The sequence below is a fragment of the Arachis hypogaea genome, chromosome 3, assembly GCF_003086295.3.
Source record: "Arachis hypogaea cultivar Tifrunner chromosome 3, arahy.Tifrunner.gnm2.J5K5, whole genome shotgun sequence".
Lineage (NCBI taxonomy): Eukaryota > Viridiplantae > Streptophyta > Magnoliopsida > Fabales > Fabaceae > Arachis > Arachis hypogaea.
The window spans coordinates 37678670-37698324 of NC_092038.1; the positions used below are offsets into that span (position 1 = coordinate 37678670).

Below are 19655 nucleotides of genomic sequence, written 5' to 3' on the forward strand. Positions count from 1 at the left end.
AGATCCACCAGTTGAGTGGTCTAGAGAAATCTGAGCTCTTTCTGTAAGCCCATAGTAGAAAATGTCTAACTGCACCCACTCTGAAAACATTTCAGAGGGGTATTTTCTTAGCATCTCTCTGTATCTCTCTCAGGCATCATAAAGGGATTCATTATCTCCTTGTTTGAAGCCTTGGATGCTCAGTCTTAGCTGTGTCATCCGTTTTGGAGGAAAATAGTGATTCAGGAATTTTTCTGATAGCCGTTTTCATGTCTTTATGCTGTCCTTAGGTTGGTTATTTAACCACCTCTTAGCTTGGTCTTTTACAGCAAATAAAAATAGTAACAATCTGTAGACATCCTGATCTACTTCCTTATCATGTACTGTGTCAGCAATTTGTAAAAATTGTGCCAGAAACTCTATAGGTTCTTCCTGTGAAAGACCGGAATAATGGCAACTTTGTTGCACCATGATAATGAGTTGAGAATTCAACTCAAAACTACTAACTCCAATGTAGGGTATACATATACTACTCCCATATGAAGCAGTAGTGGGGTTAGCATATGACCCCAGAGTCCTTCTGGACTGTTCAATTCCACTTAGGTCCATGTTGGAGTAAAGGAGGTAATGTGGATTTAAATTTTTTTTTTGAATATTGGAAATTAAAAGGAAGATAAAATAGAATGAATGAAAAATTAAATAAAAATTCAAAAATTAGAAAACCAAATAAAATAAATAAAAAAATTGAAAACGGAAATAATTAATTAATTGAAAAGATTTGAAAAATTTTGGATATAATTTTCGAAAATTGAAGAGAGAGAAAAAGTGGTTAGGAAGTTTTGAAAATGATATGATTTTAAAAAATTTGACCAAGTCAACCAAAAGGATTTGAAAATAATGAATAATTAAAGGAAAAGATGTTTTTTTATTTTTGAAATTTTATGATGAAAGAGAAAAACACACAAAAGACACAAGACTTAAAAATTTTTAGATCTAATGCTCCTTATTTTCGAAAATTTTGGAGGGAAAACACCAAGAAATACAAAACTTAAAAATTTTAAGATCAAAACACAAGGAAGACTCAAGAACACCTTGAAGATTCACAAGAACACCAAGAACAAAAGAAAGAACACCAAACTTAAAATTTTTAGAAAATCACAATAAAATTTTCGAAAATTAAAGAAAGATTAACAAGAAAACACCAAACTTAAAGTTTGGCACAAGATTTAATCAAAGAAAATTTTTTTTTGAAAAAAAAGTTTTAAAAGGAAGATACCCAATTGCCAAGAACATAAGCCAACGCTCTAGCCAACTGAGCTATAAATGTAATGTGTTTTAATATTGTATATAAAAAATATATTTTTTAAAAACTAATATTTTGAAAAAGCACAAGGAAAACACAAAAAAATACACAAAATAGGAAAAATCAAAGATCAAACAAGAACAATTTGACAAGAACAATTTGAAGATCAAGAAAAAATAAAGAACACAAATTCAAAAATTTCAAGGAAAATATGAAATATGCAATTGACACCAAACTTAAAGTATAAAACTAAACTCACATAAAAATTAAAAATTAATAAGGAAAAATAATATTTTTGAAAAATTTTTGAAAAGAAAATAAAGGACTCAGATTTAATGACTCTATAGCATCAAAAATAAATTATTCCTAATCTAAGCAACAAAATAAACCTTTAGTTGTTCAAACTTGAACAATCCCCGGCAACGGCGCCAAAAACTTGGTGCACAAAAATTACTTCACACTATGTAATTCCGCACAACTAACCAGCAAGTGCACTGGGTCATCCAAGTAATACCTTACGTGAGTAAGGGTCGAATCCCACGGAGATTGTTGGTTTGAAGTAAGCTATGGTTATCTTATTATTCTTAGTCAGTATACCAATTGTGATTATCAGTTGACTTGCAAATGAACAAGAGGACATGGATTAATTAATACGAAATTGGAATAAAAATCGTAAATAATGTTGAAAAATTCGAAATACTTATTATGCAATAATGGAGAATATGTTGGAGTTTTGGAGATGCTTTGTCTTCTGAATTCCTGTAACATAATGCTTCCTCACTTTCAAAAGTGCAAAGTTCCTTCCATGGCAAGCTGTATGTAGGGTGTCACCGTTGTCAATGGCTACTTCCCATCCTCTCAGTGAAAATGATCCAGATGCTCTGTCACAGCACGGCTAATCATCTGTTGGTTCTCGATCATGTCGGAATAAGATCCATTGATCCTTTTGCGTCTGTCACTACGCCCAACACTCGCGAGTTTGAAGCTCGTCATAGCCATTCAATCCTTGAATCCTACTCGGAATACCACAGACAAGGTTTAGACTTTCCGGATTCTCATGAATGCCGCCATCAATTCTAGCTTATACCACGAAGATTCTGATTAAGGAATCTAAGAGATATTCGTTCAATCTAATGTAGAACGGAGGTGGTTGTCAGACACACGTTCATGGATTGAGAAAGGTGATGAGTGTCTCGGATCACCACCTTCTTCATAGTGAGGCGCGAATGAACATCTTAGATAGGAACAAGCATGTTTGAATGGGAAACAAAAATAATTGCATTAATTCATCGAGACACTGCAGAGCTCCTCACCCCCAACAATGGAGTTTAGAGACTCATGCTGTCAAAGAGTATAAAATTCAGATCTAAAAATGTCATGAGATACAAAATAAGTCTCTAAAAGTTGTTTAAATACTAAACTAGTAACCTAGGTTTACAGAAAATGAGTAAACTAAGATGGATAGTGCAGAAATCCACTTCTGGGGCCCACTTGGTGTGTGCTGGGGCTGAGACTTAAGCTTCTCATGTGCCTGGCTGTTTCTGGAGTTGAACGCCAGGTTGTAACCTATTTCTGGCGTTGAACTCCAACTTGTAACCTGTTTCTGGCGCTGAACGCCAGACTACAACATGGAACTGGCGTTGAACACCAGTTTACATTGTCTATTTTCATGCAAAGTATGGACTAGTATATATTGCTGGAAAGCCTTGGATATCTACTTTTCAACCCAATTAAGAGCGCGCTAATTGAACTTCTGTAGCTCAAAAAAATCCATTCCGAGTGCAGAGAGGTCAGAATCCAACAACATCAGCAGTCCTTTTTCAGCCTGAATCAGATTTTTGCTCAGCTCCCTCAATTTCAGCCAGAAAATATCTGAAATCACAGAAAAACACACAAACTCATAGTAAAGTCCAGAAATATGATTTTTGCCTAAAAACTAATAAAAATCTACTAAAAACTAACTAAAACATACTAAAATCTACATGAAATTACCCCCAAAAAGCGTATAAAATATCCGCTCATCAGTACTACGGCTTAAGTTGAGTTAAGGAATTACTTTTATGCTGATTGTTTTTGGAATTCTTTAAGTTTGAATTCTTGTGATGGATATAGAGTCTAGGATTGCCTTTGGCATCCCGGAGTCTTATATCCTACATCACTGGGCACTGTTACCATACTGAGAACCTCTGGTTCTCATACCATATTTTTGTTGTATTTTTCAGATGCTGGTCACAACCCACCTCAGTGAGTTGTCTGGTTGGTGATAGAAACAGAGGATCCAGATACTTCTTTTGAATCTTTGATGTATTTTGAATATGTCTCTCACTTTTGTATTTTGTTTCGCCTAGAGGCTTGTGTTTGAGAGAACAAAAACTTGTATAAGCTATTTTTACTGTCTGATTTCATATATGGTCTGTACTTGGCTAGCCAGTTTAAACTCCACGAGTCGTGGCTAGTGCCTTATGATATTATACTATTATACTATGATGTTTTGTTGTTCTATATCTGTTCTTATGCATTAAGTCAGTAGCTTTGTTACTACATTTATGCTTTTAAAATCCTATTTTTGAACTATATTCTTCATCGGGCTTCTAGATATTATCAATTCTTTTTATATAATATATGTAAAAGCTTAGAACTATCGTAACCTTTGATTAACCTTTGCGTTACGATGTGAGGTAAGGCTTAGCCTAATTAGGGTGTTACATTTAGTGGTATCAGAGTGGTTCGTCCTCATGAGCCTGAGGGATAGACCGATTGTGCATCGTTGCATACTCTGTGTGTCTTTTCTTTGATGCTATTAGGTTATCTGTTTGATATATGCATAGCATGCTTGTTTATGAGTGCCTGTTTGGGATAAATTGAAGCACTAGACTTTTGATATTGAGACTGATCACCTTAATATCAATTGTTTGGTGTAGACAGGAATCATACATGGCCACTCGCAGACGAGGTCGAGCACGTTCACGTGAGAGTAGAAATGAGCAACCGGCGGACAACCAAGCCAAATTCATGGCAGCGATGGCGAATCTGGCCAACACTATGGAGGTGAATGCTGCTACGACTCTGCAAGCTGTGCAGAAGCTAGGTCAATCGGCCGAAAACGGCAACGGAAATGGGAACGGCAACGAAAATGTGAATAGCGAAGGGAATGCTCATGCTAACGCTGAAGGGAACGGAGATAACATGGGAGGCATTCCGAGGACTTTGGCAACCTTCCTCAAGGTTCATCCACCAACATTCTGAGGATCAACTAATCCTACTGAAGCGGACCACTGGTTCCAGGCCATGGAGCGTGCTTTACAGGCGCAGCATGTTCCATACAATTAGTATGTGGAGTTTGCCGCTTATCAGCTTGCGGGAGAGGCCCAGCCATGGTGGCAAGCAGAGTGTCGCTTGCTACAGCTACAGAACGCTGATGTTCCGTGGGATGTGTTCCAAACGGCCTTTTACAAGAAGTACTTCCCTGAGTCTGCAAGGGAAGCAAAGGAGATGGAGCTAATGTAGCTGAAGCAAGGTTCCATGTCTATGGCAGAGTACACCAACAAGTTCGAAGAGCTTTGTAGGTTTTCTCGGGTGTGTCAGGGTGACCCAAAGACTTTTGAGAGCTAGAGGTGTATTAAGTACCAGAGGAGTTTGAAGGATAGCATTATGACTGTTGTGGATCCTATGGAGATCCATGTCTTCTCTGACTTGGTGAACAAAGCAAGGGTGGTGGAAGAATATGCCAAGACAATGGCTGTGTCCAAGGACACTCATGGAGGAAGCAGTAGCAAAAAACGTGGCAAGTATTACCATCCGAGGGGTCAGAGCTTTAACAGAGGAGGATATGCGCATCAAGGTCAAGGAGGTTTCAGGAAGAATACTCATGATCTGTTTCAGCGTGGCAAAGGAAGAGGAAGTCAGAGTGGGTGCTTCAACTGTGGCTTGCCTGGTCATATCGCGAGGGATTGCACTCGTGGAAAGAACCCGAATACGGGTCAGAGTCAGCACCAGGGGCAAGTTTTTGCTGTGAATGCCAAGGATGCTTCCAAGGCAGATCCGTTGATGAGAGGTATTTGTTTATTTGGTGATAAGACTTTAATTGCATTATATGATACTAGAGCATCGCATTCGTTTATCTCATTTGCTAAAGTTGAGGAGTTAGGCTTGAATATGTCAGAGTTATCTTTTGATCTGCATGTACATACTCCGCATCAGACAGTTATGACTAGGTTAGGTTGTAGACAAGTATGTTTCAAGCTTAAGGGTAGAGACTTTGTTCATGATTTGATCTGTTTACCTATGGTTGGGTTGGAGATGATTTTGGGGTTGGATTGGTTCTCAAAAAATTGAGTTTTGTTGGATTGCTTTGAGCGGACAGTTCGATTTATGCCGGAAGGAGAGAGTGGAGCAGTGATAACCGCGGGATATTACCTGAACTCTGTTGTGGTGCACTGTAGTGGAGAAGAGTGTCAGGGTTATATCTTGTTAACTGCTAATGCTTCGGGTGATACCCAAGGCTTAGATCAGATCCCGGTAGTTAGGGATTTTTCGGAGGTATTTTCGGAAGATGTTCTTGAGTTCCCTCCTCAAAGAGAGATTGAGTTTGTGATTGAATTAGTGCCGGGAGCCGGACCAGTGTCGGTTGCACCGTATAGGATGGCTCCGAAAGAGCCGACCGAGTTGAAGGTTTAGTTGGAGGAGCTTCTGAACAAGAGGTTCATTCGACTGAGTGTATCACCGTGGGGAGCGCCAGTTTTATTGGTAAAGAAGAAGGATGGAGGAATGCGATTGTGTGTGGATTACCGTCAGTTGAATAAAGTGACTGTGAATAATAAATACCCACTGCCAAGAATAGATGACTTGATGGATCAGCTGCAAGGAGCTGGAGTGTTTTCCAAGATTGATTTGAGATCCGGTTACCATTAGATAAGAGGGAAGGAGGATGACATCCCTAAGACCACGTTTAGAACACGTTATGGACACTACGAGTTTGCGGTGATGTCCTTTGGTTTAATGAAAGCACCTGCTGTCTTTATGGATTATATTAACAGAGTCTTTCGTCCCTTTTTGGACAAGTTCGTGGTGGTTTTCATAGACGACATCTTAGTTTACTCCAAGACGGCAAAGGAACATGAGGAGCATTTGAGGATTGTGTTGCAAATCCTGGAGGAGCGGAAATTGTATGCTAAGTTGTCGAAGTGTGAGTTCTGGATGGAAGAAGTAAAGTTCCTAGCTAGGTCACGTGCTGAGCAAAGGAGGAATAGCGGTAGATCCTTCTAAGGTTGAAGCGGTGATGGAATGGGAAAGACTGACATAGTAACAGAAGTTAGGAGTTTCTTGGGGTTAGCCAAATATTACCGGAGATTTATTGAAGAATTTTCCCGGATTGCACTACCAATGATGAAGTTGACAAGAAAAGAAGTGCCTTTTGTTTGGACGTCGGAGTGTGAAGAGAGTTTTCAAATCTTGAAGCAGAGGTTAACTTCAGCACCTGTTTTGATCTTGCAGGAACCGCATGAACCATTTGAAGTGTACTGTGATGCTTCTCTGAAGGGTTTGGGTTGCATGTTGATGCAACACCGGAATGTAGTGGCTTACGCATCGCGTCAGCTGAGACCGCATGATGTGAATTATCCAACTCATGACTTAGAATCGGCGGCAATTATGTTTGCATTGAAGATTTGGAGACACCATTTGTACGGAGTGAGGTTTAGCGTCTTTTCTGATCATAAGAGTCTCAAGTACATCTTTGATCAAAAAGAGCTAAATATGCATCAGAGGAGGTGGATGGAGTTGCTTAAGGATTATGATTTTGAATTGAGTTATCATCCTGGAAGGGTGAATGTGGTAGCAGATGCATTAAGTCAAAAATCCTTAACAATAGCCTGGATGAGAATTAAGGAAGAGGAGCTGATGGAGAAGTTTGTGGATCTTAAGCTGGATATGGATGAAGTTGCTAGAAGAGCTTGCCTGAATCAGTTACAAATCTCAAGCGACTTTAAATCTGAACTTCTGAAGGCTCATCAGAACGATGACGTGTTACCAAAGGTATTGCCAGCTATCGAACAAGGGAAGCAATGGAGGGTATCATGGGATCAAGACGGATTGTGGAGATTCAAGGGAAGAGTCATTGTGCCGGATATAGGGACATTGCGGCAAGATATTTTGAGAGAAGCGCACAACAGTAGATTTTCTATTCACCCTGGAAGTACTAAGATGTACCATGATCTGAAGACTATGTTCTGGTGACCTGGTATGAAGAAGGATGTGGCAGAACATGTCTCAAAGTGCCTGACGTATTAGAAGGTGAAGATAGAACATCAGAAACCGTTGGGAATGCTTCAACCACTTGAAATTTCTGAGTGGAAGTGGGAAGGAATTTCAATGGATTTTGTGACTGATTTACCGAGGACTAGGTCAGGATTTGATGCGATTTGGGTGATAGTGGATCGTTTAACCAAATCTGCTCATTTTCTACCTATTCGAGTAAAATGTTCTATGGAAGAGTTAGCAAGGTTGTATATAAAGGAGATAGTAAGGTTGCATGGTGTGCCGTCGAGCATAGTGTCGGATCGTGATCCTCGATTCATTTCAAGATTTTAGGGAGCTTTCCAAAGAGCTTTCGGTACGAAGCTATGTCTTAGTACGACATATCATCCACAAACAGATGGATAGTCGAAAAGGACTATATATTTAGATGTTGGAATATATGCTGAGGTCATGTGTTTTGGATCAACCCGGGAGTTGGGATCGCTACATGCCATTGGTGGAGTTTGCGTACAACAATAGCTTTCATGCAAGCATTGGGATGGCTCTGTATGAGGCCTTGTATGGACGGAAGTGTCAGCCTCCACTTTATTGGTATGAATCGGGCGAAGCAAGTGTATTGGGTCCAGATGTGGTAACAGAGACTACGGAGAAGATTAAGAAAATACGAGAAAGGATTTTGACTACTCAGAGTCGACAGAAGAGTTATGCGGATCAGAGAAGAAAACTGTTAGAGTTTAAAGTGGGAGAGCCTGTGTTTCTACGAGTTACACCCACAACTGGGATTAGAAGAGCAATCAAGACCAAAAAATTGAATCCGAGGTATATAGTACTATTTAAGATCCTAAGGCGTTTCGGACCGGTGGCATATCAAATGGCTTTGCCACCTCACCTATCTAAACTACATGACGTGTTCCACGTGTCACAACTCTGTAAGTACACGTCAGATGCGGCTCATGTGTTAGAGCCTGAGACGGTCGAGTTGAGGAAAAACTTGACTTTCCAAATGACACCGGTTAGAATTGACGACACCAGTGTAAAGAAACTGCGAGGAAAAGAAGTTTAGTTGGTCAAAGTTGCTTGGAAGCGAGCAGGATTTGAATAGCATACTTGGGAATTGGAATCTGAGATGCGAAAGGATTATCCCGAGCTTTTCTCACGTAATTCAAATTTTGAGGGCAATATTTCTTATTTGGTGGGGAGAATGTAAGAACCGCAATTAATCGAACCAGTTAATTAAGTGGTTATATTGCCCAATTTTGATTCCAAATAGTTAGAATGAGAATTTGAGGTTTTAAACAATATTTTTGGACTCAGTGGGTGTTTCCGAGTCAGAAAATGTGTTTTCTACGAAAAACCATGAAAAACCACGACCCGGAGTTGAATCGATTGAACCGGTTCAAGTCTGCCCGGTACTGCGTGAGAAAAAGTAGAAATAGTCAAAAACCTTAGAAAAACAGTAGAAATGGAAAACCGGGCGTTAATTTTTAAAGTTTGGCCCGAAGTTAGCCTAAACGGGCTAAAAACGCTAATGGATTGAACTGGGTCCAAGTTGGGCCCAAGTCCAACATATATAAAGGTTCATTTAATGAACCCTAGCCTCATAAACACACACACACTTCAGAAATTGAGAAAGGGAGGAGAGGAAAAAGAAAACCCTTTCTACCTCAATCTTCCCAAGCTCATTCTTGAGCTATAGAGCTCCGATTTGCGTGCCGTCAGCGGCTACGCATTTCTTGTGAAGAGCTCTACAAAATCCATCCAAGAAAATCTAGAGATAAGCTCGAAGTTCTCCCAGTTCTTCTCTCCAAAATTTCGGGTACCTAGGATTTTTGATTAAGTGAGTTTTTGTGATTCTTGATGTTTAGGTTCACTCTAATCCTTGCTTAGCTTTGGGTTTTGCCATCCAAATCTGTTGGAAAACGTAAGAGACTTTGATCCCTTGTGAAATTTTGATTTATGTTGAGCCCCAGGTTGATTTTATGGTGATTTATATGTATATAGCTTGATTATTGTGAGTTTGGGGCTTGTTGGTGCTTGTTGGAGCTACATTGGTGGTTGGATTTTTGGTTGAAAGCTTATTTGATTCATATTGGGAATCGGCCAAGGTATGGTTTTGGTTTTCTTTATGTTGTATATAATACTCATGGACACCTAGGCTAGTGACCCATAAGATAGGATTGGATTTGATGGTTGATGAGTGGTTGAATGATATTGTATGATGATGTTTGATGAAATGATGATTTTGAGTTTGATATTAATGATTAATAGTGGTATGATGAGGATAAATGATTTGGGAAGTTGAGGAGTGAATTATGTTAATAAGTGTGATATTGGTGTTGATTGATTGTTAATGTAGTTGAAAAATTGTTAATGAAGTTTGACATATGAGATATATTGATATTGATGTTGTGGATAAGAAAAAGTGAAGGAAAAATTGTGGTAAGTTTGGTGTAATATGATATATGGGGTTGATTTTGATGAAAAGTGGAGTTTGGAATGGTTTGGTTTGGTTTTGGTTGTGTTTTGCAAAGCAATTGTGAAAATTGTGGTTTTGGATAAAAGTGGAATTTTGGTGAACTTTGTCTGATCATAACTTTTTCCCCGGTTTTCAAAATTGGTTGTAATTTATTTAGAATTAAAGATCTTTGAAAACCCTTTATATCGGTATAAAGTTTGTGTAATTTGGAATTTTGTAGAGGAAGTTATGACCATTCAAAGTTGGCGTTGAAAATTTGAAAATTTTGCAAAGTTACAGAATTCTGAGTTTTTTGGTATATGCGTACGCACAGCCTTGTGTGCACGCACACTCTGTGAAAATTGTGACCTGTGCGTTGATGAGCGGATAATTTATACGCTTTTTGGCATTGTTTTTAGTATGTTTTTAGTATATTTTAGTTAGTTTTTATTATATTTTTATTAGTTTTTAGTTAAAATTCACTTTTCTGGACTTTACTATGTGTTTGTGTGTTTTTCTGAGATTTCAGGTATTTTCTGGCTGAAATTGAGGGTCCTGAGCAAAAATCTGATTCAGAGGCTGAAAAGGACTGCAGATGTTGTTGGATTCTGACCTCCCTGCACTCGAAGTGGATTTTCTGGAGCTACAGAAGCCCAATTGGTGCGCTCTCAATGGCGTTGGAAAGTAGACATCCTGGGCTTTCCAGTAATGTATAATAGTCCATACTTTGCCCGATATTTGATGGCCCAAACCGGCATTACAAATCAGCTTCAGAATTCCCAGCGTTTAACGCCAGAACTGGCATAAAAATTGGAGTTAAACGCCCAAACTGGCATAAAAGCTGGCATTTAACTCCAGAAAAAGTCTCTACACATGAAAGCTTCAATGCTCAGCCCAAGCACACACTAAGTAGACCCCGGAAGTGGATTTTTACGTCATTTACTCATTTATGTATACCCTAGGTTACTAGTTCACTATTAATAGGATCTTTTGACATTGTATCGACACCTCATGACACTATATACGTTTCTCATTGTATCTTCTACAGCATGAGTCTCTAAACCCCATGGTTGGGGGTGAGGAGCTCTGCTGTGTCTTGATGGATTAATGCAATTACTACTGTTTTTCATTCAATCACGCTTGCTTCTATTCTAAGATATCATTTGTTCCTAAACCCGATGAATGTGATGATCTGTGACACTCATCATCATTCTCACCTATGAACGTGTGCCTGACAACCACCTCTGTTCTACCTTAGATTGAGTAGATATCTCTTGGATTCCTTAATCAGAATCTTCGTGGTATAAGCTAGAATTGATGGCGGCATTCAAGAGAATCCGGAAGGTCTAAACCTTGTCTGTGGTATTCTGAGTAGGATTCAAGGATTGAATGACTGTGACGAGCTTCAAACTCCTGAAGGCTGGGCGTTAGTGACAGACGCAAAAGAATCAATGGATTCTATTCCAACCTGATTGAGAACCGACAGATGATTAGCCGTGCTGTGACAGAGCGTGTTGAACATTTTCACTGAGAGGATAGGAGGTAGCCATTGACAATGGTGAAACCCTACATACAGCTTGCCATGGAAGGAGTCTTGCGTGCTTGAAGAAGAAGACAGTAGGAAAGCAGAGATTCAGAGATAGAGCATCTCCAAAACCTCAACCTGTTCTCCATTACTGCAAAACAAGTACTTATTTCATGTTCTTTTGCTTTTTACAATCAACTTTGATAATTATTGATATCCTGACTAAGAGTTACAAGATAACCATAGCTTGCTTCAAGCCGACAATCTCCGTGGGATCGACCCTTACTCACGTAAGGTATTACTTGGACGACCCAGTGCACTTGCTGGTTAGTTGTGCGGAATTGCAAAAGTGTGATTGCAATTTCGTGCACCATGCGTACGCACCTGCGCACTGCAAACACAGAGGCAGGCAATCTGCCTGCAGCACTGGCACAGATTGTGCGCGCGCACACCAATGGAAAAATTGCAACATGTGCGTACGCACAGACCTGTGCACACGCACACGTTGGGGAGGCCAATCTGTTGGAGGCGCTGGCACAGGTTGTGCGAGTGAACAGACCCTTTTATGTTTTGACACCTGTGCGTACACACACCCCTGTGCGTATGCACACTTTTAAAAAAATTTCTTGGCGTGCGTACGCACACCCCTGTGCGGACGCACACGCCCTGTTTCTCAAATTTTGCTTTGTTTTCAACTATTTCACCTTCCCGATGAGGTTGTATCTTGTAAGTTTCTATAACACCTTTTTAAGATTTTTAGACATATTTTTGGGCGCTCAAACATGGGAAATGGTTTAAGGTTTTAGACATTATTATTTGGAAAAAGTTAGCAAACTGAGTACTAGGTTTCTGTTGTTTTGGGAAAGGCTTGATGACGTGTGATGAATGGTGGATGAATGAGATGCAAAATCAAGGAATTGAAATATGAATGAACAGTAGTTGAAAAGAGTCTAGGACTCTGAATGAAGTGATGGATCTGTCTTGTACTAAAAATGTTTTGAAAATCATTGTGCCACTTTTTCATTGAGATTATGAGATGCTATGCGCCCGGCAGGGGCCGAGGTTGGATCCCACCTGTCGAGGTAGCGGCGGCAATGTAAGAGCGGTGCTTCATCCCGCTTGCGCTTAGATATGAGGTCGGAGGTAATAGATCCCGCTCACATCCCTTCGGATCATCAGAGCGTATAGACGCAAAATCCTGGGCAGTGATCTGAGCACTATATCTCGGGGGTTCCCACACCATGAATCCGAAGGGCAACATCTCCATGGAGATATGTCAGGTTGGCAGTTGAACCGACAATGTGATATCACAGCCAGTAAGGCAGGCATTCATCATGTGTATTTTCTACCTATTTGTATGCTTTGTCGACTTGATATTGTTTTCCCTATCTGTTTAACGTGTCTAATTGCTACTTGTATTAGTTTCTGTATATGCCTCTACTTGTGTTTTACTTGTGTTGTATATACTTATACTTTTACTGGGGTTGAGGAGGTTCGAAAGGCGGTGGTGACAGGATCGCATGGTGGTTCGGTTGGTGAAAGCTGTGGGACAGCGGTATTTGATTAGAATAGAAATCCCCTAAGATAGAATACCCTTATATGGTACTACGGCTTAAGTTGAGTTAAGGAATTACTTTTATGCTGATTTGTTTTGGAATGCTTTAAGTTTGAATTCTTGTGATGGATATGGAGTCTAGGATTGCCTTTGGCGTCCCGAGGTCTTATATCCTACATCACTGGGCACTGTTACCATACTAAGAACCTCTGGTTCTCATAGCATATTTCTGTTGTATTTTTCAGATGCATGTCACAATCCACCTCGGTAAGTTGTCTGGTTGGTGACAGAAACGGAGGATCCGGATACTTCTTTTGAATCTTTGATGTATTTTGAATATGTCTCTCACTTTTGTATTTTGTTTCGCCTAGAGGCTTGTGTTTGAGAGAACAAAAACTTGTATAAGCTATTTTTACTATCTGGTTTTATATATGGTTTGTACTTGGCTAGCCGGCTTAAACTCCACGAGACGTGGCTAGCGCCTTATGATATTATACTATTATACTATGATGTTTGTTGTTCTAAATCTGTTCTTATGCGTTAAGTCAATAGCTTCGTTACTACGTTTGCACTTTTGAAATCCTATTTTTGAGCTATATTTTTCATCGGGCTTCTAAATATTATCAATTCCTTCTATATAATATATGTAAAAGCTTAGAATTGTCGTAACCTTTGATTAACCTTTACCTTATGACGCGAGGTAAAGCTTAAGCTAATTAGGGTGTTACAACTGACACCTGTGAAATGAGACTCCTACAAAATAGAGCAGTGGCCATTTTTCTACTGTCGCAAGCGAAATGACTTCCATTAGAATATTAGAATGGATAAGGAATGATCATATTGAATCTTCCTACTTAAACAATAATAAACTTGGATGTTTAACAAAAAGAGAGAAGGAGTTGTTAAGAACGGGTTTAGATTTCGTTTTTTATTTTTATTTTTTTAAAAATAATTTTTATTTTTAATTTTTTACATTTAATTTTTTTAAAAAATACCTTATTTTTAAATGTTGAAAATAATAAAAATATATTTAGCTGGTCTATTTTTAAAATGTATTTTTTATTTTAAAATATAAAATTATATTTTTATTAAATGCACGTTTTTAGTTATTTAACTTTTTATTAAGTTAACAATTTATTTTTATATAATATCAAACATGAAATACATTTGTTGAATTTATAGTCAATTTAGTTCTAAAATTTAGGATTGAACAAGTATATTTGTTAAATTTTTTTATTTAGTACTGAGTACGTACTACCTGAATTAAAAGAGTTATGGTGAATAATAAATTAATTTACTAGTCTTATTTTTTAATGGTTTTTTGTGACTAGTCTTATTTTTTGATGGTTGATCTATATAAATACAATTAATTATTTTAAGATTGTAATTTATTTCATATTTGATATTATATAAAAATAAATTGTTCTTAAACATGGAGTAAAAATCAAGAGTATCATTGAGATTTCCTTGATCAAATGGCAGAGAACTTAGCCAATGAAATGAACAAATAGTTAGAGAAGGCATCGCCTGGAAAAAAAATGAAAACAAAACTAAATAAATAAACACAAAGCGGAATAACCTGAGAATTGGAGAGCATGATGGGAGAATCAAGTAGTGGGACTAATACCAGGGGTATAATGATGCATGGTGATGGAGAGCAAGAAAAGGGAGATACAGAAGCGAAAAAGGTCGCGGTTCATGGACGTTTGCAATTCACACACAAACGGCACACCCCTATCGCGGATTATGTGCAGTTTGGCTTCAAACGTAATCCGCGAGACCCCTACAGCGGTTTACGTTCATTTGTAAACCGTGGGTCCTTGTTGCGGTTTACATAATTTAAGAAAAAAATGCATTTTGGTATCCATTTTGTAAAATGTGTATTCTGGTAAAATTGGAAGCCAAATTATTTATTTTGGTAAATTGTCCAAAAATAAATGTAAACTCATTTTATATTTAAAATTTCTTTTCTTTTTATTTTGGTGTTTGCTTCGATACGATGGTAAATTCATATGTACCGATACGTTTAAAATATGGATAAATAACAACAAGCCATATGAAATTTATTTTTTACGTCAGCATCAGATTTCTTTTAAAAAATATATATCATATCACTAATTTTACTAAAATACTCTTATAATTTAATAAAAATAAAAAATATTTTTATTTAATTTTTTAAAAGACTTAAATACCCTTTTTAATATATTAGACAAAAATTACACTTTTAAATTAATCAAAATATTTAATTTTATCATTTTAAAATTTAAATAATCTAAAAAACAAAAACAAAAACACATTTACCAAAATTATTTATCCTTCCATAAATCCTAATCAATCATTCATACAAAAAAAGTTAAACAAATCTAAAAAATACTAAAAAAATTACTTTGTTCTTTGTTTTGCTAGATTTCTCACCCAACCTTCGTATCTCTTTTGTGTTTGTATCTCCTTCTCTTCTCTTCAATCTCGTCTCTTCTCCCTGGTAAAGAAGACAAAAAACAAGTTTCCTCCACAGCACCCTACCAAGATCACCGCAGCTTTTGTGCGCACCTCACCCAGCCGAGAAGAACATCGTCACGTCAGAGAGCGTCATCATCTTGTGTGTTCCAGAGAGCGTTGCCGTCTTCTTGGTTCCATCGCCGTCTTCCTCATTCTTCATCACCGTCGTCAACCTCTCCCTTCCGATAACTCCCTCCCTGCACTATCCATTCTTTCTATGAAAATAGTGTTAAGATGTTTACCTGTTAGGAGAAAGCATAAGCTAGTGCTCTTTCTCTTCTGGTTGATGCCTCCATTCTGTTCTGCATTCGCATTTTCGATACATAGCTACTCACAGTGGTATCATCCCATTCTTCCTGAAAATCTCATGCACTATGCTAGTTAACAGAATTCGATCTATAGCAAATTATAGCTAAATTGATAAGCTTAGCACCTTCAATCACTCTTTTAACACTTTTTTATTTATGCAAGAATAAGATGAGCTTTGGTGAATTATTTTAAGCTTAATCTGAATTCAAGTCTTTGAATTTATGACAACATTTCAAGTGAACCAAAGATACTTGTTTTTCTTCTAACAAAATCATGAGCTGTTACTTGTTAGTTTCATGAATTTAACACCGTCTTCTGTTATACTTTCTGCTTTGTTTTCGTCTTCAACTGAGGTTCCCATGGACTTTCTATTTGGACTTTCAATTACTAAATTGAGTTGAACTTTACCATTATTGCATCTGATTTCATCCTTTCGATGCCTTAACTGAAATTTATAGCACAATAATCATAAGAAGAAGGAAAAAATACTAAGCATCATATAGATAATGAATTTATTGATATAACTGATGTAAATATATGCAAATTGATGTAATTTAAGTTTATTGAGCTAACCAGAAAGCTTCTATATGCTTATTGAATTCGAATTGCTGCTGTTTCTTCACTCAAGAATGTAGAACTACTTGAATTTGGAATTTCTTCTTGTTCTATTATATTTGATGGTAATTAGTGGCTAAGAGAAAGGAGGTTGAATCTTAACCCCTTTTTGCTGAATATTAATTTTCGCCTTTTAGAGAACCTTCAGGAGATATTTCTGCTTTTGTCTCGTGACAAGTTGAGAGACACTTTTGTTTTGTCTCTTGCCGAGTTGAGAGACACTTTTGTTTTCATCTCCAGATTAACAGAAACAGAGAAATGAGTAGAAAAGAAGAATTAACACTTGATATATCCTGGTTCAGCCACTAAGTGTAATGTGGCCTACATCTAGTCTCCATCACAACAATGATAGAATTTCGTAATGTTATCACAACATTACAAACACCAATTTCTCCCTAGGAACTGCCCATTCCTATCTGGTACAAATCCAGATTCTATACCCAATCTGAATTTGACTAGGACTCAAAACCTAGCTTTCAACTGCAAAGTGCTCACCGAGCTTACAAGGGAACAAGTCTAGATTCTAACCCAACCTGAACTTGACTAGGATTCAAACCTAGCTTTTAATCCGCAAAGTGCTAACTCAACTTGCAAGGGAATCCCTTCAAGATCATGACAACAAAACAGAAATACATACAAAGAATTTCTGAGATAACTATGGATTTTTCTTTAACTTTCTACCTTTTTCCACTCATTGGCTTTTTCTATGGTTCTCTTCTCCCAATACACATGTAGCAGCGGCGTGACAGAGGAGAGAGAGGGTAGAAAAAGTGACCAAATCAAACATGCAACCATATCTTCAGTCTTCTCTTTCAACCTTTTTCTTCATGCATCTTGAATCTGAGCCGTTGAACTTTGCTTTGGTTCCAAGTTTTGATTCTAAGCATTGACGTAGTTCTGACCCAGGCTGGCTGCTTGCCTTTCATATTTGCTTCTTCCTATGTGTAGCTCAGCAGCTAACTTCCTTCTCTGATGAATAAAAATGGAAGTGAACTTTTGCACCTCAGATTTGCTTCTTCACCGAGGCAGATCCTTCCTTTTTTTTGGCAAATAAAATCTTGAAGTTTTTTCTTCAAATCATGCCTTCAATGGCAAAAATCTTGCTTTGACTTACTTTAGATCTTTCTTCCTCATAGTCTTTCTTCCATCCTAGCCTTTTCTTTCATTAGGCTTTGATGACTTCTTCTGATAACTTCTACTTGCTTCTTTTCTCTTATGGATGTGATATAAGCGAAAGCAAGGAGAGAGAAGAGAGAGAATGAAGAAAGCTTTTAGTGAAAGCATTAAGTGAAATTAAATCAAATTGAATTTCCACTTTTATTCCCCATGTGAAGCTTTCAAAGCACATTAAACTCAATTGAATTTTAGCTTTCAGTTACTATGAAATAAAGTCACGTGTCAAACTTTTGGTTACTAAGGAATAAAGTTAATTGAATTGAAAATAACTAAGGCATGGAGCAATAAAGCATGCTTTTGAAATCCTTGGACCACTTTGAGTTTCTTTACCTTTTAGCCACATGAAGTGAACAATTAATATTAGACTTTGAGAGACTTAGACTCCTTTGGTTTCCTTTCTTTTTTAATATTCAGCCACTTGAAGAAAACAACTATTATTAGACTAAGCATGTTTAGTAACTAAATTGGACTTTCATCACTTGGGCCAAAAAATAATTTTATTTTTCTTCCAGCACACTAACAAAAATATCAAACAACCCATTGAAAGCTATTAAATAAGACACTTAATAATAATTTAAATAATTTCTTAATTTATATTTTAATAATGTCATTTAATTAAACATAAGTTTTTCAAACTCAACAATATTCTCCATAGTTTCTTCACTTTTGGCATATTCTCTATCACTGAAGTTCTCTTGTATTATTGGTTGTGTAACTGTAACTTCAGAACTTTTTAAGTGAAGCCGAATCCTCCTCTGCCACAACTGAATTGAATTCATTTCCACACAAGAATGATCTAACAGAACCCTATCTTCGATTTTCTGTTGAATTTCGCCTACCGTGAGAAAAAGTAACAAACTTGTGATATGATCAATATATATATATATATAGCATTTTTGAGAGACTCACTTTGCTTTCGTATGATGCAGCAGAACCATTTCTGGAGAAGACACCTCTTACCAATTCTCCAGTAAAACCCATATCTTAACTAGCTTTATGAATTTGAGAAGAGATCAGAAGAAATAAGAATTCTGAATGAGATTTATATTAATATGGACAATGCAAAGATATAGTGTGTGTTTGGATTTCAGTTTGCAAACGGGAGTTTGCATAAAAGTGATTTTGCAAACTTGCTTTTGATGAAAAGTAAGTTTGTGTTAACGTGATTTATGTTTGGCAATCTTTATGTCAAAATGGATTATAGTAAAGTAAATGTTGTTTGGATTATACTACTCAAAATCACTTTTAGATGAAAAATTACTAAAAGAGACATCAATTAAAATAATTTTTATATTATTCTATTATTTTACTTTAGATATTTGAATAAATCTTATTAATTCATTTTATAATAAAGTTAATATTTACTTACTAAATTAAAGTAACATATAAAAATTGACAAAATATATTTTAATACATAAAAATACTAATAAATATTAAATTAAAATATAAAACACTAATAAAATACATAAAAAACAATATCTTATACAAAATTATTACATAAGAATACTATTATTTCTACTGCATGTGATTAATAATTTGATCCCTAATCGAATCTCGAACACGGTCCATTTCTGCAGAAGAGCTAATGGTTAGAGTTTGATCTGAGTTTTCACCAACATAACTATTATCTTCTCCATCAAGAATGTTTGCATGTTCATATTGATTAAACTCAGTATCTGTTTCAGAATGTCTTCTAATAAAATTATGAATAGCCATTGTTGCACACACTATCTGCACTTGAGTTTCAATTTTGAACTTGGGCATGTGTCGCAAGATAGCAAATCTATTTTTCCACACTCCAAAAGTCCTTTCTATTGTGCATCTTAAGCTTGAGTGATAATAATTAAATACTTCATTATGATTTGTGAATCCAGAAGAACGCCTAAAATCTGCAAGATGATAGCGCTCACATTTATATGGACCAATATATTCTTTCGGTGTTGGATAACTGGCATCTACCAAATAATATTTACCTAATGAAGAA

The 19655-nt window shown here is 37.0% G+C and overlaps 1 protein-coding gene and 1 pseudogene across 1 annotated transcript; one reads left to right on the forward strand and one right to left on the reverse strand.

Annotated features, from left to right (window-relative positions):
* Nucleotides 1-6565: 6565 nt before the first annotated feature.
* LOC140183431 (uncharacterized) lies at nucleotides 6566-7516 on the forward strand. Its single transcript, XM_072231851.1, has 2 exons — nucleotides 6566-6798; nucleotides 7105-7516. The coding sequence occupies exons 1-2, from the start codon at nucleotides 6566-6568 to the stop codon at nucleotides 7514-7516; spliced, it is 645 nt and encodes a 214-aa protein (XP_072087952.1).
* Nucleotides 7517-15382: 7866 nt separating this feature from the next.
* On the reverse strand, nucleotides 15383-18652 carry LOC112776310 (protein IQ-DOMAIN 33-like; annotated as a pseudogene).
* Nucleotides 18653-19655: the final 1003 nt, after the last annotated feature.